This window comes from Mirounga leonina, unplaced genomic scaffold, assembly GCF_011800145.1.
Source record: "Mirounga leonina isolate KUSES-001 unplaced genomic scaffold, KU_Mleo_1.0 Mir_115, whole genome shotgun sequence".
Classification (NCBI taxonomy): domain Eukaryota; kingdom Metazoa; phylum Chordata; class Mammalia; order Carnivora; family Phocidae; genus Mirounga; species Mirounga leonina.
In genome coordinates this window covers 32229340-32250028 of record NW_023270268.1, presented here as the reverse complement: position 1 = coordinate 32250028, position 20689 = coordinate 32229340, and the positions used below count along the sequence as shown (strand labels likewise).

The window sequence follows — 20689 nt, the reverse complement described above, 5'->3', positions numbered from 1 at the left end:
GCCTCAGGTTCTTCATTTGTAAATTTGGGATAATAGTACCAATCACACAGAGTTTTGTGGGAATTGATACATAGCTAAATAAATGTTAACGTCTACTGTTGCTATTGCATTTAAATTACGCTTCCTTTTGATGAATTGAGATGAAATCTTGAATGAAACAAATGACCCTTAATTATCTTAGTTCAGGATCATAATTTGTGCAGCCTATGGGTTGTGACTGGAACATGTGCTTTCATTGGTTAGAAGACCTACTGTAAGAAAGAGCCAGGACTCCAAATTCAATGAGTCTGAGCAGCTATCTGATCATGCTTTTTCCTTATCAGTCGGGGCCTAATGGAGGAAGACGCTGAGCCCATCTTTGAAGATGTGATGATGTCCTCCCGGAGCCAGTTAGAAGATATGAATGAAGAATTTGAAGACACCATGGTTATTGATCTGGTAAGGAAATTGCAGTACATTTTCTTTTGTTCAAGTAAGTGAAAATGTTGGTGTAAGATGATGCTCTTGTTTTCAGAACCCCATGGGAAGGAGAGAGAGGTGTGGAGGTTGTAAACATAGCAGCAGGTAGGACTAGTGTAAGGCTTAGCACATTTGGATGAGCTTGTGTTTTTCAAGCCTGCTTTCCAAGCAGTCAGATTTTAAATTCTGCCAGTAACAGGAACTGGTTCCTTATTAACTTCTTGAGAAGGGGCTCACACTAGATCTGTCTCAGTATAGTGTGTGCATTTGGTCTCTTAAACTAACTTGGAATCTGATGATACATACAGTGTGTTCCGCACAGCAACCAAACATAGAATATGGACCATATTTGTTCAGTGTGAAAAAAAAATCTTTGAAGTAAGGAAACCTGAATATAGACTAGGTATAGGTGATATTAAGAAATTATTGACTTTCGGGCGCCTGGGTGGCTCAGTTGGTTAAGCGACTGCCTTCGGCTCAGGTCATGATCCTGGAGTCCCGGGATCGAGTCCCGCATCGGGCTCCCTGCTCAGCAGGGGGTCTGCTTCTCCCTCTGACCCTCCTCCCTCTCATGCGCTCTGTCTCTCATTCTCTCTTCGCAAATAAATAAAATCTTAAAAAAAAAAAAAAAAAGAAAAAGAAATTATTGACTTTCAGGGCCCCTGGGTGGCTCAGTCAGTTAAGTGGCTGCCTTCGGCTCAGGTCATGATCCCAGGGTCCTGGGATCGAGCCCTGCATCGGGCTCTCTGCTCAGCGGGAAGCCTGCTTCTCCCTCTCCCACTCCCCCTGCTTGTGTTCCCTCTCTCGCTGTCTCTCTCTGTCAAATAAATAAAATCTTTAAAAAAAAAAAAAAATTATTGACTTTGTCAGGAATAGTAATGCATGGTGGTTATGTTTTTTTTAAATTTCCATCAGAGATACATTTTGAAACAGTTATAGGTATAATGACATAGAAAAAAAGTGAGACGACTAAATGAAACAAGATTGGCTGAAGGTTTGACAGTTGATGAAGCTAAGTGATGGATACATGGGAGTTCAGCAAACTATGTATTTGCTAGGGCTGCTATACAAGTACCAGTGACTGGTGGCTTAAACAATAGAAACTTTCTCACATTTCTGGAGGCTAGAAGTCTGAGATCATGTTGTCAGGGAGATTGATTTCATTCTGAGGCTTTTCTCCTTGACTTGTAGATGGTCATCTTCTCCCTTTGTCTTCATATGATCTTTCCTGTGTGTCTCCTTTTTTTATAAGGATATGAATCAAAATAGAATCCACGCACATGACCTCACTTTACCTCAATTATTACCTCTTTGTAGGTCCTCTGTCCAAATAACAGTCACCTTCTGAGGTACTGGGGTTTAGGTCTTCAATATATGAATTTGGGGGGATGTAATTTAGCCCATAACATTCTGCTGTGTAGGTTTTAAATTTTCCATAATGAAAAACTCTTCTAAGAAATGTAAAGGAGATCATGTCACTGCAGTCTCTCCCCTCCCTTCAGTAGCTTTCCATCTACAGGCTTTGGGGAATTTAGGGATGAATTTTAGTTTGTAGGCCCCAAAATTATTTATATGCATTTCCATATTCAGTTTATTCATTTTTTTTTAAAAAGATTTCAAATTACAATGTATGCTCCATGTAAAAGCCACATTCTTTTCCTTTCAAATTTTGATCCTCAACAGCTCTATTTTGTGATGCCATCAGAATATTAGCTGCTTACCATCTTAATGTATCTCAGGAAAACATTTTGGCTTCTCTTTCCAGCCCCCATCAAGAAATCGGCGAGAAAGAGCTGAGCTGAGGCCAGATTTCTTTGATTCCGCAGCTATCATAGAAGACGATTCAGTAAATGTTAAATTATTACTGCTTTTTACTTACGGTTTCTGGATCTTGTTTATGCATGAAGTTAATTGTGTCTCTCGTTTTTCTAGGGATTTGGAATGCCTATGTTCTGAAGTCTGAAGAAAATTTACAAATATGGAACTCTATTATTTAGAGCTAGAGGCCTATATACTGTGATAGCTTGTATGGGGGAAAAAACACTTTTGATGTGATCTGATTTGTTTTTTAATCAAATGATTGAGGTCAATCCCTTTTTGCAGTGACAGAAGAGGAGCATGTAAATTACCCAAGGGAATGTTGGTGAATGTCACCTCAGAAAGACTGACCTGAAAAATCATTTGTGTCCTAATATTGGACTTATCCCAATACAGATGTGTGTGTTTTTCTGGAGGGAGGAAAAAATTTTAAATTTTTAAAACAGCTGTCAAAATAAACACTGTTATACACCTGTTTTATGAAAACTCAGCATTGAGTAAAAAAAAAAAAATATTTTTAACTTTATTTTCCTGTTGTACAATTTAAAAACCGTTTTAACATTTTGCCTTTTTATGTTTTAAAAGCTAACCATTTTTATTAAAACTATGAGTAAGCAGCTCATCCTAATTGCCGAAGAGTGTTTTGGAGCTCACTGGATTTGGTTGACCTTGTGGAATACAGAAATACGGAGGAGCAGAATATTGACAAGCTAAGATGAAATTCTGACAGTGCATCTCTGCCAAAAACCACACACCCTCTGTGGATATGGATTCCCAGATTTTATATACTCTTGAATAAAAAGGTTTATTTTTATTTATAAGGGGGCATAAAATAAGAAATGTCCATGCAGCCATTTTCCAACAGATGCTGTACACCATTCATTTTATATAGAATAGGGAGATTCAAATACAGTACATTTTCTATTGGTATTTGTTCTGTGCATTTTTAGCAACTTCTACCAGCAAATAAAGTATTCTCAGAAAAACAAAAATGGTTCTCAAGTTATCGGTTTGCTGTTTTTACTACTTATTTCATGCCCTGCCAAATTCAAGTTACATAGACTTCCGTTTTCTTAAAAAGATAATCATGAAGAACTTCTTTGCCATTCAAAAGTAATTTTAAGTGTAACATAACTGTGTCTACTTCCCATGCACTTAATACCTTATGCGCTAATTTTGTGAATTAAGTTTACCAATTATAGAAGTATGTGCTGCATAGAAGTCTGTGCTTAGAGGGTGAAGTTCCTAAGCTTACCTTGAAATACAGCTACATTTCAGTGTTAAATGTGCATTTTAATTATTTTGGGGAAAGAAATTATGAATCTTCAGGACAGCCTTCAATGGTTTAGAGTTACATTCTGCTTAGACTTTTATGACTTGCTGCTATTCTTTTAAAAAGCCCACTTAGTTTCTACCTTTCTGATTTTTTTAAAGTAAGCCTCAATTCCAAACCAATCCATCCACAGCTGTTTGTGGGCTGGTTTTTAAAGTAGCTGTAACAGAATCATGAGGCTTTCCCTTCTTACCAAAAATGAAAAGCATTTTTTTACTAATCTGTGCACCCAATGATTATTTTTTGTTGGGAAAGCAAATGGATTATTCATTCTTTTAGTAAACACAAAACAGAATTTTCTCAATATTTGTACAGTTCTGAAAAAACCTGGTCACCAAAAATGTTATATCTGCTAATTTAGCAATTCCTGGGCTCCAGTTTGAGGGGCTGGGGTCTCGCTTTCTTCCAGAAATGTGGGCCTCACTGGACATGAAGGGGCAGGAATAACTGGACTATCTACCACTGCCAGCCCTGCCTATGGTTCTGGCCAAGGAGGAAGCTGGGAGGTGCCCTGGCACATGCACAGAGTGATCCTTTGCTTGACAGTTTCATGTGGAAAACAGATGCTTAGAATTGTAGACTACCATGCAACAAAAAAAAAGGCTTAATATCTACTCCAGTGGGTTTGCAGTTCAGTTTGAAGTCAATCGAATTTTTGTATTTTCAGTGTCTCCTTGATTGGTTTTGCTAGTAATTCTGTAAATTGTACATTTGCAATATGAGGTTTTTTTCCTTTTGTACAATTTGAAATTGATGCTTCACCTTTCCTTTAATAAACTATTCAAAATCAGGCTTGTGGTAGTCATCCTATTCTTTCTTACTAGGTAAAGTTTTAAAAAGATGATTTTCTGCACTTGAGAGTTTGCTCAAAGTTTGCTCATTCAGGTAATTTGTTAACTGTATCAGTGACTTTTGTTTTTGTTTAAGGAAAAAAATTAAGGACTAGTTCATTTTCTTTCATTCCCTGAATTTCCCTGGAGAGATTGTCTGTGGTTCAAGAGGAGGTCTCTTGCAGGCTGAGTTTTCAAGGAGGCATTCAGGGTTTGTAGCCTAGATCCTTCCCCTGCCTGAGATCTAGCCCCTAGGCATATCTTTAAAGATCACTTGGCTTCTACAGGGCTGTGTAAGAGTTTCTCTTGATATTGGTGCCAGATACCACTCTTAAAAACTCATGCACTACACTTTATGGTCCTGGCCTTGTTCTCTGGGCTGTGTTCATTACATGGCCTGAGATGTCTGTGCAGAAAAGACTGGGATGCAAGGGCTAAATCAGCAGGTGAATTCTCTAGGCAGCCAAGAAGGAAGGTAATAAGGAAGGTCTCTGTGGCAGCTCATCTTTGGAATTAAAAGCTGATGAGACTAGACCAGAGCTTTACCCAGTGTGACTCTACCCTGGGACAAGATTGAAACCTCCCAGATGTGACTTGACTGTGACTCTGTATTTGCCCTGCTTCCAGAAAAGAAACCATCAAACAAGGAACAGTGTCTTCATGGAAAATAAAGGCTTAGTGTCCCCCACCTCAGGCTTTTGATACCAAACCAAACTCAGGTAAGGTTCCATCCATGCCCTCCTAAATACCTTACTTGGGGTCTTTATTACACATCACCTTTTGAAGGACAGCTTTGTGCTCTCAAGGACACATAAAGGAGGCATTACTCACCATCCAGGAGAGTAGGTACATGGTCAGAACCTCCCTACTAAGGCTGCCACATCTACCCAGATGTGCAGCTGGACTCCACAGAGGCCCCAAACTGAGGCTTTGCCCAGTAAGTGGCCATAGCTCCTGTTTGGAATGGTGGAGATCCCATGCCCACAGACATGCAACAGCATGAGGACCAGTGGTTCTCCCTAAAAAAAAATAAAGCCACAGTCTCTAGAAATCCTTTAGAATCAGAAGGACATAAAATACTCGTATCTGTCAAACAGGTAAAGTTTAGGCTGGTTCAACAACTCCATTAAAAGTGTTAACTCAGTGTATGGGTGAGTGTCCTTCACAGGCTTCTCTGACTGGGCAGACCATATCTAAAGCACCAGCAGAAGCCAAAGCATCGGTGCATCCAGAGGCAGAGAACTCACTGAGGAGACCAAGACATAGTGAGAAGAGGACCTGGAAGAACTTTTCGTCAACACAAGCAACTGGAAGGCTGCATTGTGAATGTGCTCCCCGCTATTCTAGCAATTCAAAAAGAGGACTGACAGGTCGTCATGCGTGAGGTAGGAAAGCTTTCCAAATTTAGTAGCTCTTTGGGTTGAGACAATCCCTACTCACTACAACCTTTCTCACTCCACCCGTAGGAGTTCATCCCACCTATTTCATCAGTTGAGAAGCAGTGCTCTGAATGGTTAGAAGACAGGCTTATAGTTCAGACAAACCTGCCTGGGTTCAAATCACCGTTCACCACTCTAGCTGTGTGGCTCAGGAAGAATTGGTTTACTTAAGGCAAGAGGAACAGGAGCAGGTCCAGTAGGTCACTCGCAGTACCTCTTAAACTTCACCTCAATTCTCACCATATTACCTGCTCTCAATCTAGAGACAGACACTTGCCACTGCTCTGCTCAGTAAACCCAAATTCTCTGGCTACAAGACTCCACGGTTTTCTTTCCCCCTTAAGGAGAGAATACCAGTTGGGAAAGGCATTCCTAAACAGATGCCACTGGAGAATACTCTGCCACCATTCTCAAGGCATTTTGTCATCCATAGATGCTGGTCTACTTGCAAGGTCTTGCAGCTTTGTGTTTCCTTAGCCACCAGGCTTGGTTTATTGGATGGGATTTTCCCCACCATCTCCACTTCGAGGCTTCCCAGAAGCCTCTTGCCCAAATGCTTTAGTAGGCTGCTGCTTCTACCTCTTAGAGCAGGCCCCAAACTAGCCCTTCTCAGTGTCCAGATTTCCAACACATCTTGGACACCCTTCCTCAAAAACGAAAAACACACAAGCTTGTATATGTATTATTTTCAAATGGACTATAGCAGTCATCCTCCAAATAGTCCAAATCCTAGGTTAGCTGACCCCAGAAATTGGGACTAGCTAAGCAGTTTTAAGCTGTTGAGCCACATGCTAACCAACCTGCATGACTTAAGAGGCCTCTAAAAGCCCAGGAGTCAGCTGTCACTCCTTTCCCATGGTTTATAATCTTTCTGCTGTACCAAACAGGAGTATAAAGAACCTCAGGCCAAACAGTCTCTACCCACTAGAAACTCATCATCTACTTATGAAGACAAAAATACGTATACAGAAAAAAAAAATGCATGGTCAGATGCTTTAAAAACACCTGCAATAAGCAAAATCAGTTCAAGCTTGCAGGTCAAGATGAACCAAGTCAGGTCTTTCCTTGAGCATGAGCAAACTGGAGCTATTCAACAAGAGGGTGTTCCAAGGGGGAACTGATGGGGCTGTAGGCTTAAACTCACTTGGCAAGCAAGGGAGGGACACAGAACCTTCTGTGTGGGCTAAAGACTGTAGAGCAGGGCACTATGCACGGGAAATGCTAGAGCAGATAAATGCAACAAAATTGACCTGGAATAAGTCTATTAGCTCAGATTTCTGGTTTTGAGGGTAGGACACACACAAACACCAGTGGGGATACCTCCACTTAGAGCCTGCCTAGAATGGGAGATTCCCAATCACCTGGAAAGGGAAGAGAGACACTCAAGAAAAACTCCAGAGGCATAAGCCTGGCTACCTGGAATGATGGGGTGGCTGGTAGAAATGGGAAAAGTATATAAGACAGTCACATACTGATATAGCTCAAGTTGAGCTTGAAAATGACAGAACATTCAAGCTCCTTTGGAGCTAAGGATCTGGGACAAGGGAAAGTCATCAGTGGTGGGAAGACCCAGGGCTCTCACCACAGAGAAAAGCACACCCCATGGGGCACTCTGAAACAGCACTCCATAGTTGACCTTTATGCTGAAACCACTTAAAATCTCCCTTTCTAATATAATCGTTAATGCTTTACATCCTCAGCCAAATAAAGTCAACAAAGATGGGGGCAGGGACTAAAATGGTCCACAAACATAAAAAAGGACTCTCTTTCAAATGGGTAACATAAATACAAATAACTTGACCATGTACCTTCAGTTTAAAGACAAAAGAACTAGAAGAGAGTCTTGAACTTTAGAAGTTCTCAAACTTCTGTATTTAGTGTAAGATTGAGCAAGTGAGTAAATTATATTGAAGATAATGGGACCCAGTTTTACCCCTGTGAGATAAATATGTAAATACAGAATAGGGGAAAGCAAAGAAGAACCTGTATGTTGGATTGGGATTTAAAGTTCCAGTATGAACTCATGATTTTAAACATATATATAATAAGTACATAATATACATACATGTTCCTCATATACTTTATATTCACAAATTTGTATAAATATTTCCTAGTCTGCTGAAAATACCTAGAAGCAATGACACCCCAGCATCAATGTGAACATCTGCCAATTTTAGCTTCTAAGTGACATCTACTAAAACCAGGACTCGGGAGAAATCACTGAATCCAGGGCGGGGCAAGGGAAATAAAAGATGAGCCTGGTACATTATTCTGTGTCAAAAAATAAGGAATTGTGCCAAAAATTATTGGGACATATCAAAAGGGTCAAAGAGCCAGCTTTAAAGAAGCTCCTGTTGAAATTTTAAGTGTCAAAATGAGTAACACGTTAAATTTTAAAGGAATCCATGAGTTTGTTCTTTGATACATTCATTCACTAAAACATTTATGAAACACCTACTATATACCAAACAGATTTCAACTATAATATATGCTTCCCAATCTCATCTTTTGGGGGTGGAGTAGGGATGGACAGGGAGAAAAAAAATGTAACGAACTAGTTAATGTGTGTCTGAAAATTTGACAGGGTAATAGCATACTAAGAAAAAGTTATTTTAGGAAAACATGTTTTTTAAAAAAGAATGAGTCTAAACAGATACTGAAAAATTTTAAACAGAAAAGAAAGCTCTTCCAGGAGTCTAACAACTAACAAATGCAGACAATGATAGGGTTAGAAATGCAAACATTTTAGAATCAACACAGGATAGCTGATTGAGGCAAGAATCATCAATGGATTACTAAAAGTACTGGATGAAAGTTTGTTGACAGGCTTAAAGAATGTCCCCAGATCAGTTATTAATTACAAAGAAAAAATGGTAACCTTCGCAGCCACCACTGTAACCAAGTGATGAGTCCATTTCATCAATAATGGAAAAAACTAGCATAATGTGCTTCCTAATGTGATACAGAGAAAGAACATTCTTGTGTATAACTCTTACCTAGATCTGAACATCTGGAAACAATCAAGACAAACCCAAATTGAGGGATATTCTACAAAATAATGGGCAACCACTCTTCCAACAAATGTCAATGTAATGAAAGACTGTAAGACAATGAGCCTTGGTTCCTGGGAAATAAACACTGATGTTTGGTGGTGCAGGGGGATAAAGTGTCATGATTCTGCAAATTACTCTCAAATGGGTCAATAAAAATAATAATTATATATTTATGAAAGAGATGTACCAAATGTAGACAATTAACTAGATAATCTAGGTGAAAGGTATACAAATACCACTCTTGCAACATTTCTACAGGTTTGAAAATTTCCAAAATAAGTTTTTTAAAATGTGAGAACACATTTCTAAAAAGCACCTAATATAGAGTACTACAGCTTACCTAGCATCCATTCTGCCAGACACAACTGCAAACATCTCATTTAATCCTCAACAATTCCTAGAGGAATTAAGGGCACATTATTAAATATTTAAAAGTAAGGAAACTGAAGCCTAAGCAGTTAAGTACTCTGCCCTAAAAGCTGCTTATTTCACCTACAGAGAAAAAAAAATCTGGGGAAAAAGGAAAAAAATACAAGAGGTGTCAAATAAGGGTCAGCTCTAAGTGACAATACTCTACTGTTTTCTTGATTTTTCAGATTTCTACCATAAAAAATGAGATTTGCTCAAAAAATACCAGTTAAAACAAATTTTTAATAAAGCAAATAATTTTACAGTAAGGCATAAATGAAATCTTCCTAGAATTTAATAAACAGCCATTTCAAGTAATTACTGGTATTTATATTTCCAGGTATCGTGATTGCAAAAGGCAGGGATGGGTACGAATGGCCAGGCAATAATTGGCTCTTGGTTTATTATCCTTTGATTCGTTTACAATGGAATATTTGCATGTTTCCTCCAAGGGCGCTGTACCTTCTTGCTGGCCAAGACATCCAGGTCACAGCAGATTCGGGCTCGTGTAGAGGAAGGCTGGATGATGTCATCCACAAATCCTGGTGAAGCACAGAAAAGGAAGTAGATCATCTGCATCCCCAGATAATGCCACCCCCCAGTCTGTGTTCAGCCTGGGCACCATCTCTGGGGCCGACAGTGTGAGCAGGACCCAAGTTACTATAAGAGGGCAAGGACCCTGTGAACCTTCCCCTGCATCCTAGGAGCATCCCTGTTCCTCTGGCAGGGCCCCAACTTCTGGCCTAGGAGCACTTGGCAAGAAAATGAAATCTGATCCCCTCCCTGCCAAGATGAAGTCAACAGGAAATAAAAGTTAAGAAAATACATTTGTATTTTCAAAAATCACTACATTTCCTCCTATCCCTGTAACACAAGCCCCTCTGGGATGTGATTTCACAACAACTCCCATCAAGGATTCAATTTCCTCACTTGACCTTGTGATTTGCTTTGGCCAACAAAATGTGGCAGAAGTGATACTGTGCAATTTTGAAACCTAGGCCTCAAGGTGCCTTGCAGCTTCCCCTCCTACCCTCTTGCTGCCCTCAGGACACCACCAAGTGTGAAGTAACCTCCTTAAGAATAAGGAATCATGTGCAGAGTCTAGCGGACAGCCAACAGCAGCCATGTAAGTGAAGCCATCTTGGACTATCCAGCCCCAAACTACCAATTCGCTATCTTTGCATGATTGATCCCAGGCAAGACCAGCAGAAGAACCACCTAACTGAGCCCAGACCAAACTGATGACCCTCAGAAACATGAGCAAAAAAAAGGGGAGGGGGCGCCTGGGTGGCTCAGTTGGGCATCTGCCTTTGGCTCAGGGTCCTGGGATCGAGCCCCATGTCAGCCTCCCTGCTCAAGGAGCCTGCTTCTCCCTCTCCCTCTACCTCGTGCTCTTTCTCACTATCTCTCTCAAATAAATAAATTCTTTAAAAAAAAAAAAGTTGGTTGTTTAAGCCACTCTGTTTTAGATTGGGTTTTTACACAATACTTAGGTAACTGGAACAACACTAAGAAATTTAGCCATTTCAGCAATGTTGTTTTGATCCTGGTTACCAAAGCAGCATATATACCGTCCTTAAGTGATGACTGCCCAGGGACAAGCCCACCCCTCACTCGTCTCCAGATTCAACTGTAAGAGCAAAGGACAGTTATGTGAGATTCTGGGAATCAAAGAATGACCAAGTGACCCAGCAAATGACCAATGCTGCCCTCCCCACCACAGTCCCTACCTCTCACTGCAGCAGGAAAGGGGTTGGCAAACTTCTCGATATACTCTGCCTGAGCAGCTTCCACATTCTCATGCCCTTTGAAGATGATCTCCACAGCACCCTGTCATGAGAGTAGTTAATGAATTTAACTGGCAGTCCCAACCTGGGTAGACCTCCCTCAACTCACTATCACAGTGTGTGGTTGTGAACTTCGTGGTAAATCAAAGTGCTCTGGAGAGAAGGGCCTAGAGGTAAGCACTGTTGGAGTCAACCATCATGATTCTAGGGGCTATGTGATGGGGCGTTCAGCTGTGGCCCCAACGACAGGCAGCCAGGCAAAGCCAGTAGCCTGTGTACCCAATTCCATCCTACTCCGTCCACTTGAATCTATCCTTCTTTGAGGCCAAGATGTTTGGCCTGTTTTCCACTGTTAGATCCATGGTCCCCTGCATCAAGGGAAGTCAAATGCTGTTTTCCTTTTTTCTTATCCTGAGTACACAATTCAGTGGCCAAAGGCAGGCAGACTGGACTGCAAATATAGAAACAGAGAGGACTAAAAGATGAGCCCTGACCTCAGAACCCCTAAAAGTCAGCTATGGGGAGAGTCAAGGGAGTTATCTGGTACAATCCCAATAGCTGTTTCAAAGCAGGAAAGGAGTGGAGACCAGGCTACTATGCAACAGAAGTACAGTAGTCCCTGCTCATCTGCAATTTCAGTTACCCAGGATCAACCACACTCCAGAAGAGGACAGATACACCTCCTGACATCAGTGCCTATGGTCTTCACCTCACTCCATCTTATCATCTCACATCACAAGAGTGAGTACAAGATATTTTGAGAGAGAGACCACATTTCACACAACTTTTATTACAGCATATTGTTTTAATCATTCTATTTTATTATTGTTAATCTCTTACTGTGCCTAGTTTATAAATTAAACGTTATCGTAAGTAAATATGTATATGAAAAAGCAACATAGATAGGGTTCGGTATTATCCTGGTTTCAGGCCTCCACTGGGGGTGTTGGAGCGTGCCCTATATGGATAAGGTGGGGCACTGCTATACCTTGCCCACCAGGGCAAGTCACCAGGGGTCAGAACTATGGTTCAGCTTCTATGGGCTAAAAGGAATGGCTCTAGCCACCCCACTCCCCTACCCCAAGAGAGAAGATGGGAGTTATAGGCAATATCCAATCCTCCCAAAGGCTAGTTCAGCTTACTCAACCCTTTCCCCTTTACTGATAATCTCAAAACCCCCTCAGGGGCCTCTCACCCTGAGCATGAAGATACCAGCATGTGCATGAAGTGCAAGTGCAGGACAGGAGCCAGAGCTGGCCCTGGGGCTCAAGGTGGGAGACTTTTCAAGGTCTAGGCCCCAACTCCGTGGAATCCTGGCCCATCCGAGGGGTCCTAGCCTCTCTCCAACACTTCCCACCTATGAGCTCCTGCTGGGACAGTGCAGTACCCAGACCCAGGCAAAGGGAAAGCTAGAAGCCCTCACCTTTGCTCCCATGACTGCAATCTCTGCTGTAGGCCAGGCATAGTTGATATCACCACAAAGGTGCTTGGAACTCATGACATCATAGGCACCACCATATGCCTAGAACAGACCCAAATGCTGAATGTTAGAGCCTAAATCAAACAGATCATGCCCTGAAACATTCTAGGAAGCCAAGTGAAATGAGGACAAAAAGAGAAGAGCCTTCCTGGGCTACTGAAGGCCCAATGTCTCTGAGGCCAGGAAGCCAGAGCTGAGAATACCTGGACACACCCAGAGGCCTTTCACAGTCTATGTTCACTGTCTTTTCTGGCTTTTTCCCACTAATGCTTTCAGTTCCCAGACATGCCCATCGACATAAAAATGCTGCCCTCAAAAGATCTTTTTAAGGATGAGCAAGGTATACTCCTTTTCCCAGCCCTCCTGAAACTCTTGGCCAGACCTCCAAACATGGCCAAGCTGCCACGAATGGACTCCCAGCCTCTGACACAAGTTCCTCACCTTCCTGGTGATGACTGTAACTTTGGGTACAGTTGCCTCCGCAAATGCGTAGAGAAGCTTGGCACCGTGCCGGATGATGCCTCCGTATTCCTGGGCTGTGCCTAGATCATGAGGAAGAGTAACTAGATACAGAAGTCCTCACAAGGTGTGACTGCCACTCTCAGCTATGAGGTCTTCCCCTGCTCCCCAAAGGGCCGAGAGCCACCCCCACCCCACAGCCCATCTTCCAGACACCTAGAATACAGAGATGTCACAAATCCTTAGAGAATTTTCCAAGAAAACCTCCAAATAAAGTGGGTGCCTTACTGGGCAAAACCACCTCTCCTAGCCCCCAGTTCTGTCAATGACTTACCGGGCAGAAAGCCAGGGACATCAACAAAAGTGATGAGTGGAATATTGAATGCATCACAGAATCGGACAAAACGAGCCCCTTTCACAGATGAATTAATATCCAAACATCCTAGAATGAGAGGGATTATCCATGCTGAGCTTCTGGGCAATTTCCAGTTCTACCCACATGGGATTGTACCCTCAGCAACCATCCAGAGCTGATTTTTATGGAGGCATCAAAGTTTCCTCATCAGGGAATGTAAAGGGGAACGCTTACACTCCAGGAAAAACAGGGAAGACAGGAGAACCCATCCAGGAGTGGCCTCGGCTCTGAGGGCACAGGCTCTCTTGCTGGGAGCACAGCCTATTGCAGGCAGCAAGACTCTGCCTCATAAGCTGAAGGACTGCTGCCACCTGGGGTACAGCCTGACTTCCCCACATGGAACCAATAGTGGGAGGTATCATTCAAGGGCTGTTCTTCTTAGAGACTCCCCGTAGCTTGGAATCAGATTCTGGCTTACCAGTTATACCTATGTGCCCTTGGGAATTTACTTTCCCTTTCTGAGCCTGAGGTTCCTCACCTGCAAAGTTGGGATGTTACTACCTCCTACCATAGTTGTAAGGATTAAAGGAGATGGTATCTGTAAAGTGGCACAGATTAAGAGCTCAGTTACTAGTGTATCTCCTCTCCTAGAATAGTTCCCAACATACTGTATGAAGCCACATTACCCTGATACCAAAACAAAATAAGGACATCTTAAGAATAGAGACCAAACTCCCTTATGAACACAGATGCAAAAATTCCTAAGATATTACCAAATCAAATCTAGCAATATATAAAAACACAAACATATCCTAATCAAATGGGGTTTATCCCAAGAAGTCAAAGTTGATCTAACACATGAAAACCAATGAAATTATACTAAATAAAGGAGAAAAACCATATAGTCTTCTCAATAGAAAGAAAGATCTGACAACATTCAATATTCAGTCATAACTCAAAACTAGCAGTGGGGCACCTGGGTGGCTCAGTCGATTAAGCAACCAACTCTTGGTTTCAGCTGAGGTCATGATCTCCAGGTGATGAGATCAACCCTGGTGTTGGCTCCACACTGAGCACGGAACCTGCTTGAGAGTCTCTCTTTCTCTCCCACTGCCCCTCCCCCTGCTCACGTGCTTGCTCTCTAAAATAAATAAATCTTAAAAAAAAAAAAAAAAGCTAGCAGTAGCCTAGGAGTACAGTGGAATTTTCATAATTTGAGTATCTACAAAAAAAAACAAAAAACAAAAAAACACTTATACACCCATGGATCAGAAGAATGGGTAAATTCCCAAAGTGATTTATACCAGTGCTGGTCAAAAGAACTTTCTAGGAATGTTCTCTGACTGTACTATTCAACATGATAGTCACTAGAGCTATTAAGCACTTGAAATACAGCTACTACAACCAAGAAACTAAATTTCTAATTGTCTTCAATTTTAATTATATACTATTAAATATTACTAATTATTAATGGATATTAATAATATAAAATGATATATAATGAATGAATAAAATATATATTGTTATATAATAATTAATTGTATACTATTAAATATTATATACTATTTAATTATCTTAGATTTAAAGTTTACTAAGCTAGCATACTGAACAGACCTATATTTTCAAGCAATTACTATCAAAATCATAGGCATTCTCATAGAAATTGATAAGCAGATTCTAAAATTCAAATGGTAATACAAAGGAAACAATAGTTAAAACAGTTTTTTTTTTTAATTGGAAGACTTACACTAGTTGACTTTCCAAGACTTACAAAGCACAGTTTCTCAACCTCAGCACTAACAACATTTTGGACTGGATAATTCTTTGTTGTCGGAGTTTGTCTTGTGTGTATAGGATGTTTAGCAGCATCTCTGACCTCCACCCACGAGATGCCAGTAGCACCCACTCCCCCCCCCAGAATCCACACCTGTGACAACCAAAAATGTTTCCAACACTGTCAGATGTCCCCAGGATCCTGATAGTACCCCAAGTTGAGAACCACTGAGAACTACAAAGCTGCAATAATCAAGGCAATATGGCAAAGGCATAAAGGCAGACAAAATGACAATGAAACAGGATACATTGTGAAGAAATAGAACCACACAACTGATTTTAGACCAGACACCAAAACAATTCAATGTGGAAAGGAAGTCTTCTTAACAAATGGTGATGAAACAATTATCTGTATCTTAAAACACACACACACACACACACACACGAAATTAGACTGTTTCACACTATAAACTATATACAAAAATCCATTCAAAATAGATCACAGACCTTAATATAAAACTCAGAACTACAAAACTAGGCAATAATATTGGACTATCTTTGCACCCTTGTAGTAGGCAAAGATTTCTTGGAAAAGACACAAAAGCTCTAATCATAAATAAAATACACTGATAAATGGGGCTTCATCAGATGTTTAAAATAATGTGAGTCAATGGGGCGCCTGGGTAGCTCAGTCGTTAAGCATCTGCCTTCGGCTCAGGTCATGATCTCGGGGTCCTGGGGTCGAGCCCCGCACTGGGCTCCCTGCTCAGCAGAGAGCCTGCTTCTCCCTCTCCCACTCCCCCTGCTTGTGTTCCTGCTCTCGCTGTGTCTCTCTCTGTCAAATAAATAAATAAAATCTTTAAAAAATAAAATAAAATAAAATAATGTGAGTCAAAAGACACCATTAATTTACTGAATAAATAAGTTACTAATCAGGAAGAAAATATTTGCAGTACACATATCTGACAAAGGACTCACATTCAAAATATATAAAGAACGCTAGAAATCATGAAAAAGAAACAACTCAGAAAAGAAAAACAGGTAAAACTTCTCTCTTGCTAAATGCATTTCCTGAGATGACAGAAATGTTCTATATCTAGTTCTGGACGGTGATAACAAGGTTGTATACAATTGTCAAACTGTCAAAACCTATCAAAATGAGCATTTGAAAGCTGTATATTTTATTGTGTGTAAATTATAACTCAATAAAAGAAAAATGTTTTAAATCTCCTTTCTTTCCTTTCTATTCAAAATCTATGTTAATGATCTGAAATAAAGAATCTGAGTGATAAGTCCTAGAAAAAAAACAATTCTAAATTAAGAAACTGCAAAAAGTACCCAGACGCTACACTCAAAATCAAACTGAAAAGAAAAATGAGCACTGACAAGCAAAACAATACGTAATCATTGGGAAAATGAACAGAAATGGAAAACCTGCAGCCCCAAGCTGCCACGGAATGGGCCCCATGTCCAGAGGCCTGGTCTTAGCATCTTAGGCCTAGTCCCAAGGCTGTACAGAGAGCCTGGCACCCAGAGAGTGTCCAAAGAGCCTTGGCTAATTCCTATAAGAAAAAATGAGAACCAGAACAGAAGCTCCCTATCTGAGCCTCTGAAGTGGGCTTTTAGTACAGGGAATGAAGAAGTCAATAAAACAAAGCTTTCTTCAAAAAAGCAGTAACCTACTGAACTTCCACATCTTGCCCTCCATAAACATCACAAAGAATTTTTAAGCCAAGAAAAAGAGAAGTCAAGGAACCACAATGGAATCAAGTGTTCAGGCTCCAGCCAGAGCTGGGGAGGGCCCCTGGGATAGACGTCCTGGCTATTTATAGAGAAAATTTCCAGGACAAGCAAAGCAGTTTCTTAAAAAGTGAGCCTATGAAAGTCAACCTGTACCTGCAGAGGTAGTCACGGGTTGAGAAAGATCTTAAAGCAGACACAAGAAACCATGTGAAGTCTGTGCCAGGGACTGACAAAGCTAAAAGGAGAAACTAAAGAATGTATGGACAGTTATGAACTTATTGGAGGAACAAAATACAATTTTCAACGGGTGTGAATTCCTGACTTTAAACACTTTTTTTAAACAACAAAATGGCGGAGTGGGCAGCTCCACCCTCCTATCCTCCAACAGAAACATAACAGAACAAGCAGAAACTCTGGAATAAGTGAAGGTTTACAACAATCAAAAGAAAATCAAGAAAAAAGGCAACTTAAAAATAGTAGTAAAGCCTTGTTGGTGTTCTTAATTACACTTGCCCCACACTCTCCCTAGTTCTAGAGAAGACCTCAGTCACAAATTATCACATAGGTCTGTTTTAACTTGTCTGAAAGACGGACTTTCATCTGTTTCACCTAACCTGGAACTCACCCAGGCCAGAAAAGTGACAGACATTGTTCAAAAACAAAGGAACAATCTGCAGATATCTGAGGCAAAAGATTATGCTTCAATCACCTAAGGCCTAGGAGAAAAAAAAAAACAAAAACAAAACAGTTTCTTTGGGAAATTAGGGCACTCAAGAACATCTATGTATACAGGGGATTTCAGAAAGACACAGATATGCCCAGAACCAGATGCATGCTCAGAAAAGACCTGAGAAAAGGAAATACCTGAAGATGAATAAAAATGAAAACACATTACAAAACAAATAACCTACAAAGATCTTAAGAGTTAACCTTGGGCTGATCCCTAAGCTCAGTTTAAGTCTGGCTAAGTGTTGAAGAAGAGCCCCAGCACAGAGCCAGTTCTCAAAGACTAGAAGAGGTGTTTTGTTTGTCTGTTTTAGCACCTGGTGTTCAAGGATATCTCTGTCAAAACGCCAGCTGGATACAAGCTAAGGAAAAGAAACTTCAGTGACCACATACAGCAAGGAATATAGTCTGCAAAAATAATCAGGAAAAGTGACTAGACAAATGGACTACTACAGCATTCAATGATCAACCACAACAAAACCTAGGAAAGAAAATATGATTTCCAGAGTTACCATAATATTCAAATGTCTAGTTTTCAACAAAAAATAATAAAGCTTACAAAGAAACAGGAAAACAGCCACTCAAACAAATTGACAGAATCTGTCCCTGAAGAAGCCCAGACACTGAACTTACTAGACAAAGACTTTGTTTAAAATTTATTTATTTATTTGACAGAGAGAGAGAAAGAGCATGCGCACGCACAAGTAGGGGGAGTGGCAAGCAGAGGGAGAGGAAGAAGCAGGCTCCCCAGAGAGCAGGGAGCCTGACTTGGGGCTCAATCCAAGGACCCTGGGATCATGACCTGAGCCGAAGGCAGACACTTAACTGACTGAGCCACCCAGGCACCTCAAGACTTTATTTTTTTTTAAGATTTTATTTGAGAGAAAGAGAGACAGAGAACACGAGAGAGCACACGCACAAGTTGGAGGGGAGGGCAGAGAGGGAGAAGCAGGCTCCAGCATAGGACTCGACCCCACGACCCTGGGATCATGACCTGAGCCGAAGGCAGACACTTAACCAACTAAGCCACCCAGATGCCCCTAGACAAAGACTTTAAAATAACTGTCTTAAATATGACCAAAGATGCAAAGAAAAACATGAACAAAGACATTTAAAAATCAGAAAACAATGTATGAACAAAATGAGAATATCAAAAAGAAAGAAATCATAAAAAGAAACCAAACAAATTCTGGGGCTGAAAACTACCATAATTGGGGGAAAAAAAAATTACAGGGGTTCAATAGCAGATTTGAGAAAACAGAAGAAAGGATCAGGAAACCTGAAGATAATTTAAATTATCCAGTCTGAGCAAAAAGAAAAGAAAAAATGAAGTTAATAGAAACTAAGAGACCTATGAAATACCATCATTTGAACCAACATATGCAGCAAGGCAACACCAGAGGGAGAAGAGAAAAAAGGAACAGAGATTATTTGAAGAAATAATGTCCAGAAACTTCCCAAATTTTATGTAAAACATGAAGCAACAAATCCAAGAAACTAAGTAGAACACAAACAGACCCCCCACTGAGCCACATTATCATCAAATTACTAAAAGAGAAAGACAGAATCTTGAAAGTAGCACCATATACAAGAGATCCTCAGTAAGATTATCAATTGATTTCTAAGTAGAAAAACCATGAAGGCCAAAAGACAATGGGATGACTTAGAGCATTGAAAGAATAAAACTGTCAACCAAGAACTCCATGTTTGGCAAACTGTCCTTGAAAAATGAGGGACAAAGTAAGACATTCCAAGATCAAAGCTGAAGAGTTCATCACCACTAGGCCTCCCCTACAAGAAATGGTAAAGGGAATCCTTCAGGTTGAAATGAAAAAAATACTAGACAGTACCACACAACTGTATGAAGAAATAAAGATCTCTAGTAAAGGTAACTACATGGGGAAATGTAAAAGCCAGTATTATATATATATTTTTTTTTAAGATTTTATTTATTTATTTGACAGAGAGAGAGCGAAAACAAGCAGGGGTAGATGCAGGCAGAGGGAGAGGAAGCAGCAGGCTCCCCGGGGAGCAAGGAGCCCAACATAGGGCTCGATCCCAGGACCCTGACATCATGAGCCAAGCCGAAGACAGACACTTAACCAACTGAGCCAGTCAGGCACTCCACATTTTTGATTTGTAATACCATTTTTTTATTTCTTATGTGATTTAAAAAACAAATGCAGCCCAGAAAGTTTTACTGGTGAATTCTCCAAAACATTTAAGAAATTATACCAATTCTCTACAATCTCTCCCAGAAGACAGAATCAAGAGGGAATACTTCCTAAGTAATTCTATGAGGCCAGCATTACGCTATTACCAAAACCAAAGACATTACAAGAAAACTACAGACCAATGTCTCTCGTGAACACAGACATAAGAATCCTCAACAAAATATTAGCAAATCAAATCCAGCAATGTTATAAAAATAATTACATACCACTTCCAAGTGGGATTTATCACAGGTAGGCAGATTCAACGTTTGAAAATCAATTCATGTAAGCCACTGATCAACAGGCTAAAGAAGAAAAATCACACGAACATGTAAGTAAATAGAGAAAAAGCAATACTAGGACTATAAGGGCAACTTCTCAACTTGATAAAGATCATCTAACCAAAAATCTACAGCTAACATCATGCATAATGGTGAAAAACTAGAAGCTTTCCCACTAAGATCAGGTACAAGGCAAAAATGCCCCCTCTCCACTACTTTTCAAAACTGTACTGCAAGTCCTAGCTAATCCAATAAAACAAGAAAATATACAAAAGGTACACAGACTGGGAAGGAAGAAATCAAACTGTCTTTGTTCACAGATAACCTAATAATCTATGTAGAAAACCCTAAAGAATTGCAAAAACACTGCTGAAACTAATAAGCAATTATAACAAGGTTGCAGGATACAAAGTTAATAAACAAAAGTTAATCACTTTCCTATATACCAGTAGTGAATTTGAAACTAAGAACACAGTACCATTTACATTAGCACCCACTAACCAAAAAAGAAATACAGAGGCATAAATCTAAT

The 20689-nt window shown here is 40.4% G+C and overlaps 2 protein-coding genes across 6 annotated transcripts in view; one reads left to right on the top strand and one right to left on the bottom strand.

The window, feature by feature from the left end:
* The window catches only part of STAG1 (stromal antigen 1), a 409713-nt gene extending 405313 nt beyond the window's left edge, over positions 1–4400 (top strand). For 2 of the 3 annotated variants that reach the window (XM_034995264.1, XM_034995275.1), the window contains 3 exons: positions 324–438; positions 2225–2305; positions 2392–2688. In XM_034995264.1, coding sequence (XP_034851155.1) covers positions 324–438; positions 2225–2305; positions 2392–2415 — 220 coding nt within the window. In that variant the 3' untranslated portion in view covers positions 2416–2688. Of the gene's footprint in view, positions 1–323; positions 439–2224; positions 2306–2391 lie in introns of all 3 variants that reach the window. The other variant, XM_034995271.1, reaches the window with a different exon arrangement.
* Positions 4401–9563: 5163 nt separating this feature from the next.
* Positions 9564–20689, bottom strand: part of PCCB (propionyl-CoA carboxylase subunit beta) — a 97440-nt gene continuing 86314 nt past the window's right edge. For all 3 annotated transcript variants that reach the window (XM_034995286.1, XM_034995295.1, XM_034995304.1), the window contains exons 11-15: positions 13401–13508; positions 13049–13149; positions 12551–12649; positions 11071–11170; positions 9564–9882 (exon numbers count right to left, since the gene is read on the bottom strand). In XM_034995286.1, the coding sequence (XP_034851177.1) occupies positions 9761–9882; positions 11071–11170; positions 12551–12649; positions 13049–13149; positions 13401–13508 (530 nt within the window). In that variant the 3' untranslated portion in view covers positions 9564–9760. The remainder of the gene's footprint in view (positions 9883–11070; positions 11171–12550; positions 12650–13048; positions 13150–13400; positions 13509–20689) is intronic.